General features: G+C 47.6%; 2 protein-coding genes across 2 annotated transcripts; one reads left to right on the top strand and one right to left on the bottom strand.

Moving 5' to 3' along the window:
- The first annotated feature begins 920 nt into the window (after nucleotides 1-920).
- LOC110180629 (inositol polyphosphate-4-phosphatase type I A) lies at nucleotides 921-6,914 on the top strand. Its single transcript, XM_020948317.2, has 9 exons — nucleotides 921-1,263; nucleotides 1,525-1,651; nucleotides 1,861-2,019; nucleotides 2,082-2,360; nucleotides 3,067-3,603; nucleotides 3,665-4,214; nucleotides 4,276-5,548; nucleotides 5,621-6,354; nucleotides 6,422-6,914. The coding sequence occupies exons 2-9, from the start codon at nucleotides 1,531-1,533 to the stop codon at nucleotides 6,552-6,554; spliced, it is 3,786 nt and encodes a 1,261-aa protein (XP_020803976.2). The 5' UTR covers nucleotides 921-1,263; nucleotides 1,525-1,530; the 3' UTR covers nucleotides 6,555-6,914.
- mRpL38 (mitochondrial ribosomal protein L38) lies at nucleotides 6,902-8,794 on the bottom strand. The gene is made up of 5 exons (XM_020948318.2): nucleotides 8,319-8,794; nucleotides 8,083-8,238; nucleotides 7,661-8,024; nucleotides 7,296-7,594; nucleotides 6,902-7,237 (listed from the first exon to the last, which is right to left on the bottom strand). Exons 1-5 carry the CDS (start codon nucleotides 8,470-8,472, stop codon nucleotides 6,948-6,950), a joined length of 1,263 nt encoding a protein of 420 aa, XP_020803977.2. The 5' UTR covers nucleotides 8,473-8,794; the 3' UTR covers nucleotides 6,902-6,947.
- Between the last annotated feature and the right edge of the window lie 278 nt (nucleotides 8,795-9,072).

The following is a 9,072-nucleotide window of genomic DNA, read 5'->3' on the forward strand; positions in this document are numbered from 1 at the left end:
ACATAATAACCTTGATTTTAACACCAGATTGATCAATAAATTGAAATTTTGATTCTTAGTTGCATGTGCGATAGTTGAGCTGAAAATGAGGAAAGACTACTAGTACAATTAGCTGGGAATTTGCCAGAAAATTATTTAAAAATAAAAAAAATTAACAAATTAACCTCGATTTCAACACTAGTTTTTGTCCCTACTAAACTCCGATGCTTAAGGGGCCACCTTGAATACCCGAAAATTGGAGGATATTAAAAAAATTAATTTTTCAAAAACTATTACAAATGCCACCTTTTATTAATTGGAATATTATTCGAATATTGGAAATAAAAAATAATCATTGGAAGAATTAAAAATATTCACAAATGGCGGAGATATAACGATTCTACTATATTTTGTTTTAACTAAAAAAATATGGCTATAGCATGATTTAGCCGGTTTTTTTGTATTTAATTTTATTTGACCAAATGGAAGCACTCAGAACAAACAAATATATTTTTGTTTTTACGAAACTTCTGTTTTAAAATGTATAACTTTTTAAAAAAATATAAAGATAAAAAAATATGATAATGTTATAGGGAAGTTGTGTACAAAATTCGAAGAGAATAGGTCGACAAGGTTTTGAGAAATCATGTACACCGTTAAAAAAAAAAACGTAGTTTTGAGAAAAATGCAATGGAAGATAATAATGTACTCTAGGTATAACAGAAGCGCTTACTACTAATAATTGTAATATCCACAAATAATGAGATAGTTTGAAGCCCGATGTCTTAAAATGACCGTAAGATCGGCAACAAAATTATGTAAAAACAAAAACAACACGATTTTTAAAAAATTTCGAGGTGGTCTAGCCTCACAGGACATACGAAAATGCAAACGTGGTGGAAACGTTTCGTTATTATTCCCTCGCTCTCGTTCTCATCGATACTCACGAGCCAAAGTCCCGTTCTAGCTGATGTGACCGCGGTATATCGAAACAGTTGAGACGCGGTCACACTGGGCAGGAGCTCAACTAAACTAATCTAAACATAATCTTAGTACAATAAACAATCATTGGAACAGCTCAGGGCAAGCGACCAACAATTTCTGGATGTGACAGCTCCTTGGGGCGGTAGCAGCAGCAGCAGGCAGTGTGAGACGACGTCAGCAGCTTGGCAGCACCAAAACAACAGCAACAGTGGTACCAATAAGACTGTAACGAGGTCGCAGGTCGCAGGTCGCACCAAAGGAGGAGGAGCAGGCGCAGGAGCAGGAGAGTAGGAGTTGGAGGTATGTATCTGTACTCTTGACCCATACAATGCAAAGCCCACGCCCACATCCGCATCCGCCACTTTCTCCGCCGTCCAAGGCACGTACGTACATGTACGTTCATGTACGTACATATGTACACATCTTGAGCGTGGCGTGTAATTGCCGTGAATAAATAATGCGAATGTGCGGATGTGTGCGAGTCGTGGCCGTCCATCTGTGGGATACATTATTATTATTACTGCTGCCGCTAATGGATTGGTTTTTATACGTTCAACACAGAGAGCCATGCGCCTTAACAAGTCGGAGCTAAACTCTCTTGCCAGCAATTCAGCAACCCGATTCGATAGGGAGGGCCTGCTCATCTTCAGCGACCGCCAAGAAGGCTTCCTGTGGCGCAGCAGTGAAGGTACGTACCATACGAGCAAGATAAGCGGTTAGTCAACCGTCCTATCATACGCCAAATATATATCTATATATGGCCTTGATTACACATCCGCCACAGACGCACTATATACACATATGTATGCAGAATTCGCACAATCCTGCTTTCTGCGCCCTATCCACACACACTTGGCTTATGCACAATACGTACATTCTCCTCACTTTGACCCACAGTCCGTGTTGAACGCTGGTGCAAGCTACGTGGCAATTTACTGTTCTACCTCAAGGACAGGGACCCCAAATCGGCTGTGATTGGCGTTCTGGTGCTGGAGAACTGTCGCCCCCGCATCCATAATGAAGAGCGCGATCCCGAGGGTTATGTCTTTGATCTAGGTGAGTTCCAGCACGAAATATATCTCTTAATTTCAGTTTTTAATAATTGATTTTGTTGTCAGACTTTAAGGACAGCATCTCGGAGCGCTTCATTACGTACACATCGGCGGAACGTCTTGCCTGGGTGGCCAGCATCGAGGATGCATCAAACGAAAAGCTAAACCTGCTCATACGCCAGCTAAAGGAACAGATAGCGGCCAAGACCCGTTGTCAGTCCATCAAAATGGGCAATCATATTGATCTGGGCATGCCCATGACGCTGGAGGAGCAGCAGCAGCATCAGCAGCAGACGCAGGAGGAAGAGGAGGTTGAGACGACAGCAGCTGCACCCCCCTTTGAAGGTGATCTTATACAGTTTTAACCCAAAAACCAAAACAAACAATCTATGGAAAGCCGGGCAAAAGATGAAGGAGGAAGATGCTTTTCGTTTTAGTTCCATTTAGCAGACAGAATCCAAATGTTTACACCCAGAGTCATACGCTCTCGCTCTCTTTCACGCATGCCCATGGTGGAACCTTGATGAAACTATACAAGATGGTCTCATTGCGTTACTTAATATCATTCTTATAAGACCAAAGAGAAAGAGTGAATACTCATCTTGTATAGTTGAATCATGGTTGGAATTATACATTCATTAGAAACGATATAACGATAACTTTTTTGTAGTTCTCCTAAACACACATTTGACTCATGCGCATGCTCATCCGGTTAATGGTCATTAAACTCGACATTTTTGGCTTCCACAAAAGCTTTATCTATTATATATTGTATTGTTTGTACATAGAATCTAATCAATCCGACCGAAATTGGTACGGAGAATATGTGATTATTGAATTTAATCATTTCCAAAAGGAACTGAACCGAAATAGATGGAATTTATTCTTTGAATAAACTTTGTTTTGCTTATGAATTTCAACGTTAAATCATGTGTTTTGTTGTTAATTATTAATTTAATTTCTTGTTGTTAATTAACGCTAAATCCCCGCAGTAGTAGCTGATGCTCCTTTGCACTCCTCTGACTGGTTTTGTTCTGCTTTTCTCTTACAGATCTCGATCTCTCGGAGCTGCCCATTTGCGAGACGGCCCTATCCTGTGATAGCCTGCCAGTGAATGCTTTGGGTCGTTCGCCCAATCCCCAGGTGGTCTGCTCGCTGCTGGTGACGAGTGGCAATGGAGATAATGATAGCTTCTGGCGGGAGCATGCCCGCACCGAGTACCAGGAGCAAACGCGTAGCCCCCAATTTCTGTGTACAATGCGGTTTCAGCGAAGTGCCAGCTTCTCGGCCGCCACACGTCTTCGCTTCAGCGTCCTGGATGTCCGGGAAAGACTGACGCACACCGCCCTTCCGCTGGGTCATGCCGAGGTGGCTCTGGGCGCCATCCAGGACACCACGCGTCTACGCATGCCGCTTACCTCGCCGCATGGCGGTGATTGTGGCTTTATCACGTTGACTTCCTGGTCCCCGGATGCCACTGCCAGTGGTGTTGCGGCCAACATGGAGCCTGGACAGAGTGGCAATGGGCCACCGCGTTCCAGCACTCAGCTCTTTGACACAGCCGGTGGCACTGCCAGCAGTAGAAGGGGTACGTTTTGCGAGCACTTATTCTTTGTTGTTAGTAATTAAAGAACTCTTTTTCCACACAGCTCATCGTCGTACCCAGTCACTGCCGCCGAAGCTAAGCGTCCGCCTATTCGTTCCCCAGCAATGTGGCCTGCAGAGAGTGTGCTCCAATCCTCGCATGCGCACCTACCGCCTGCACTCTTCCCTGGGAGCGGATATCAGTGTGCAAGAGACGCTACTGGAGTCTCGGTTGTGCTGCCTGCTGCCCCAACAGCTGCTCTCCATTTGGATTCAGCGCGAAAAGGAGCTGCTGCAGGAGATCTCCGGCATGGGTGAGCTAAGCGGCGAGTGGCGTTGGCGTCAGATGAACTTGCTGGAGGAGCATCTGCGCCTGCTCAAGGATTACTCGCAGGCGAAACAGAATATCCAGCAACTGGCCCGTGATGGAGTCTTCTACAAGCGCTCCTCGGCCAAGGCGGATGAGGCCCTGGAGTTTCTGCCTGTCAACCTGCATGTCCAGCGGATGTGGGCCCAAAACGATACGCTGCAGAGGCGCGGCTTGCTGGATGTGATCACTGTGGGAGCATTCACACGCCACGATCCCAAGGGAAACAAGTGCGGCGGACTGATCAAGTAGGTGGAATGTTGCCAGGATTCAATGCATCATAATCAGTATTTTCCTTTCTTATTCCAGGCTCCTGCAGGAGAGCAAATCGTGGAAACTGGAGCAGAGCGATGCTTGCAAGGTTCAGACTGCCAACGATGCCGTTCAGACCACAAAGCAGCTGCGCAAGGAGATCGTAGAACTGATGTCACAGCTCCTGCAGCTGGCCAGTCGACGCAGCGCCAAGGATATGATGCCGCTGTGTAACCAAATGGTGGCTCTCACCCGCACCCTGCTCTCCATCTGGGAGCCGAGCATCGTTGAGGAGGGCGTGGCCTTTATCGAGCGCCATCGCATCATTGAGGAGCCAGAGAATGTGTTGATGGAGCCCATGTCACCCTTCCGCAAGATCACCCAACAGCTGACGGCTCTGGAGCTCAAGTCACCGGAGCTAGAGGACTTTGCCACGCCGGTAATTGCGCCACCAGATCTCTGGCCACGCGGCCAGCAGCTGGCTTTGATGCGCTCCAACAGTTGGCATTCGCCAAGCAGCTCGCTCGACATTCGAGCCATTGACTCGCTGCAGCATGTGGTTAAGTCATACAACGACCACTTGCGCAGCTTGGAGCAAGGCGGGGACAGGGACAAATCGCACGATGAAGAGGAATCCACATATCAGTCGTTGCCGGTGACATGGCACACGGAAACCGCACCTCCAGGCGTCCCCCCGCCGGTGCAGCTGATCGATTTGGACGAAATAGGTAGGAGTCAGCGACACCAGCACCGAAAGCAGCAGCAACAGCATCCTCCGGCTGGCTTCTTGGACACCAAGCTGATGAGCTCCTCGCCGTCAGCCAATTATTATCGTCCCACAGAGGAGCCGGAACCCCTGGATCTCACCCAACTAAACATCGAGGCAAGCGTTATGTGTTTGGTTAGCAAGTTAAAGTTCTTCTGCGGCCACTGCGATAGTCCAGCAATCCGGCTACGGCAGCCCAAGGCGGCAGCCAAGCGCAGGGAGGGCTTCACGGTGGCCCCGCAACAACAGGCACCAGACGTGATTGTGGCCCCATCGCCCAAGCTTGAGCTGGATCTCAAGCCGCCAGTGGAGGAGGACACTATACCGCCACCTGCGAATATCAAAAAGAAGGGCAACAAGTTCACCGACGGCCTGGATCTCTCGCTGACCACCGATTGGGAGGCAGAGCTGCGGCCAAGCATGCGCAAGCTGCGTCACGCTATGGACCGTCTCCTGAAGACCGCCCGGCTGATACATTCCGTACAGAGGCTACAACAGGATGTGCGCTGCAACAGTCTCCAGGCGAGCATCATGTACCGCCGGGATGTGTGCTTCTCTCAGGCGGTAAGAATGATTTTATAACAAATTAATTATTTCCTGGTCACTGCCAATATCTTCTCTTTCTGCTCCTTGCAGATAACCTCACTGGTCACCGCCTTAATGCTCCGGCTGTGGGGTAGCGAGTTGGATATGGGATATCTGGTTATGTTACGCGACCTGGGACCGCTGGCCTACTTCGAGGGCCTGTTAACCCTCTATGGCAACGAGGCAGACATGTGGAGCGACATGTGCATTGCTATTGAGGACTTGTCGGCCGTTAACTTCCAGCTGGTGCGGGCGCAGGGAGATGCCGCACTGGCGCCAACGCCACGGATTACAGGCTCACGACAGGCACTGGAAGTGCAGCTGCCAGTGCCGGAGCACTCGTTGCCGGGGAATGGCACGTCCATTTCCTTTAAAGTCACACCCGTCTTCTTTAACATAGGCATCAACGAGAAGGCCAGCTTTGCGGAGACAATGGGCAAAACGCGGGAGCAGCATCGTTCCAATTGGGACAATTACCTGGTGTTGAGCAAGTACTTTGGACGCTACCGGAAGCTGGGTCTTGGTTCCGTCGAGGCTGGTGAATCGCTGCGCTCCCTGCTGGGCCTCATGGAGCAGCAGCTGCGAGCCAATGTGTCCAAGAATGTGAAGATTCTGCATTTGGCGGAGGATGCCTGCCGGTTGATGGACGGCCTGAGGTTTACCTCTTGCAAGAGTGCCAAGGATCGCACCGGTATGGCGGTGACACTGGAGCAATGTCGCGTACTTGTACGAGAGTTCCAGCTGCCGGCCAAGCATGTGCCCTACGCACTCAGCACGATGAGGAGGTGAGTTTTAAAACATCATTATAGATTTCCCTTTTTAGATATTTACATACTTTCTTCTCCATTTCAGTGAGGGCACCCGCATGGAGAACGTACTGAAGAACATCGGGAAGCGAAAGTATGCCTTCAATCGAACTCAGGTGTCCTTTCTGCCGGCCGTTTATAGGCCGCCAGTTGGCAGCTATGGCAAAGCGCAAACTTAATGATTTACCGAGTACTTAATGCTCTGCAAAACCCGGACCTTGTGATGATGGCCAATACGAAAAACATTGGACAACGAAACACAATAGAAATACAATTATCGGTATCGTAAAAGAACATACATAGATAAAAAGCTGTGCCAAAAATCAAACAAATTAACCAAAACGACACATTAGCGAAGAATCTAATATATATCTTCCTTCCGGACAATTGTTAAGCGCTTCACATAATTCTAATCCGAACCCCGAAACCCTTCTTCCTATATTTACACTTAGGCTATATACATTTAACCACGTAGCAAGGCAAAACGAACATGTACTTCCAGTGAATAAAAACAAAAAACCACAACTTGTTAAACAATATTACAACAGTATTTTTTATGATTTCCTTTTACACTAATAGTCCTGAACACGTCCCATCCGCAGGCGCTGCTTCCGGACCTCTGTCTTCAGCCAGGAGGGCACTTCGCTGCCAATGGGATGGGCATTGGGGTAGCGCAGTGGCGTATCCGGACCATCGAAGGGATGTGTCTGTGCCAACTTGCGCTCCAAGTACTCCTTGTTGAGTCGCTTCTGGTCACGATGCTTGTCCATGTACAGATTGAAGGGCTGCTTCAGCGGGAAGAACTTCTGGTCGGCCAGGTATGGCTTGGGGAAGTCATATTCGTACACAGGCTCCTTGCACTCTGTGGGATTAATAATTAATGAGGCAATCAGCAGGAAATATAGTTACTTGAAACTTACTCAGAACATCGTGATAGAACTGCGACAGGGATTCATCCCAGTTGGTTTGATAGAAGGCCAGGCCAGCCGGCGTCAGTTGCTCCTGATGCCTGCGGTAAAAGTCCAGAGTGCTAAAGGTTCGCTTCTCCAAATTGTTATAGTCGCCATCGGCTAGCTGATATGAGCCAAGATCCATTCGCCCCTCCTGCTTGTAGAGCACAAAGACCATGCGCTGGTAGCCAACGCCGCGGGGCGGGAATGGCGGAAGATACTTGGCCAGCACCTGACCGTCGTTCACCTTACCGTTGGGTATATTGGCGCTGCAAAATTAAACGAATACGGATCAGTATTCGTGGGTCACCACTCCCATAGCCCTTGATACATACATCAGCCAATGTAGGCATTCAGAAGACGACTCATTGGTGCAATGTGCATCGGGATTGGTGGCCACCAGAGTCCAAAAGGTGTCCGAGGTGGCTGCCTTGCCGGTAATTGGATCCAGTAGACCGTTGAAGGTAACCTGTGGCGCTGTTGAAGCCTCCACCGGCTTAATGACGTTGCCATTGTAGACGGGAGCCAGGCGCTCGCCTCCATCCAGCACGTAGTTAATGTTCAGTGGCACTCGGGGCACGAAAAAGGCGCTGCCGTACAGATGCTCGAAAATGCCGTAGTGATCGGCCATCAGACGCAGGTCGTGGTGGCCTGTCGTCTTCACATATACCTGCTGCACCTTCTCCAGGTCGATGGTCACTGTCAATTGAGATATTAATATATTTTCTACACTATGATTTGGATAGAATAAACTCACATTTATTGCTGCGCGCCAGCTTTTCCAGTTCCTTGCTGGTCCGCTGCGCCTTCAGGTGTTCCAATCGCATCTTCAGCTGCGCCGAACGCGGCTCCTTCAGATGTGGAAATCCAATGTTGACGCGGGCCACCACCTCAGGATCTGACAGGGTCTCCTCTGCACATCAAACCGAAGGTAAGGAAGTGGTTACATCAACAGGAACAGCGCAGGTATATTTGGGCAAGAAATTCACTTACCTCGCAGCCGCTGCTCCAAAGTACGGGCAACACCTGGCGGCTTGCCGCGAATTGTGTGCCCTTGCCGAGTGCCAGTGTACAAGACGCTGGGCACCCGGGAACCGTGAATGCCTTGGTTGAGACAGCTTTTCATTAACAAATTACTGAACGACATTGTGTTTTGTAATTCGCAGGCCGCTCGCGTTTTTCCAATAGAGAAGGGAACCTTACGATAGAATCAATGTATCGAATACCTTCGTGTGTCTTGCTGTTGACGATATCGATTTGTCTTTTCACTAGTAAAGCATAAAACTATAATTTTTCAGATCAATCGATATTTGAAAACGATAACGAAAATTACATTAATGTTTTTAAAACAAGAGAAACCGTTGCTAGATGTTTTTGAAACTCCACTTGGGATCATTGGCGATAGTATCAAATTATGGATTATTCACAGCTTCCGTTTCCGGTCACTTTAATTACTCGCACTCCCAGCATATAAAGCCGTGTGGACCTGGGAACTTGCTTCAGTTGCTGCCGTTCAGTTGAACGGGAAAGTATTTATTTTTGATATTTGTCTTAATTTATTTTTGATCTTTATTGCATCTTGTGATATTGCTTTATTTTCTTTCACTACTTTTGATCTGTAAGATAATTATCCGATATAAAAACAGATTTTGGTTTTGAATCCATCATCTTTGGGTTTTTCTTGTTTTTAATTTAATTTATTTTGTAACGATTTTGATGACTTTTAATATGGTTAAAAAATTATCTG

The sequence above is a fragment of the Drosophila serrata genome, unplaced genomic scaffold (genome assembly GCF_035046125.1).
Source record: "Drosophila serrata isolate PLE 108 unplaced genomic scaffold, ASM3504612v1 contig_362, whole genome shotgun sequence".
In the NCBI taxonomy this organism is placed as follows: domain Eukaryota; kingdom Metazoa; phylum Arthropoda; class Insecta; order Diptera; family Drosophilidae; genus Drosophila; species Drosophila serrata.

Coding starts and splice junctions, on each gene's coding strand:
- LOC110180629 (XM_020948317.2), top strand. CDS start 1,531: ATGCGCCTTAACAAGTCGGAGCTAAACTCTCTTGCCAGCAATTCAGCA. Junction 2,361..3,066: donor AGCTGCACCCCCCTTTGAAG/GTGATCTTATAC, acceptor TTTCTCTTACAG/ATCTCGATCTCTCGGAGCTG. Junction 3,604..3,664: donor CACTGCCAGCAGTAGAAGGG/GTACGTTTTGCG, acceptor TTTTCCACACAG/CTCATCGTCGTACCCAGTCA.
- mRpL38 (XM_020948318.2), bottom strand. CDS start 8,472: ATGTCGTTCAGTAATTTGTTAATGAAAAGCTGTCTCAACCAAGGCATT. Junction 7,595..7,660: donor GAATGCCTACATTGGCTGAT/GTATGTATCAAG, acceptor TTAATTTTGCAG/CGCCAATATACCCAACGGTA. Junction 7,238..7,295: donor GTTCTATCACGATGTTCTGA/GTAAGTTTCAAG, acceptor TTAATCCCACAG/AGTGCAAGGAGCCTGTGTAC.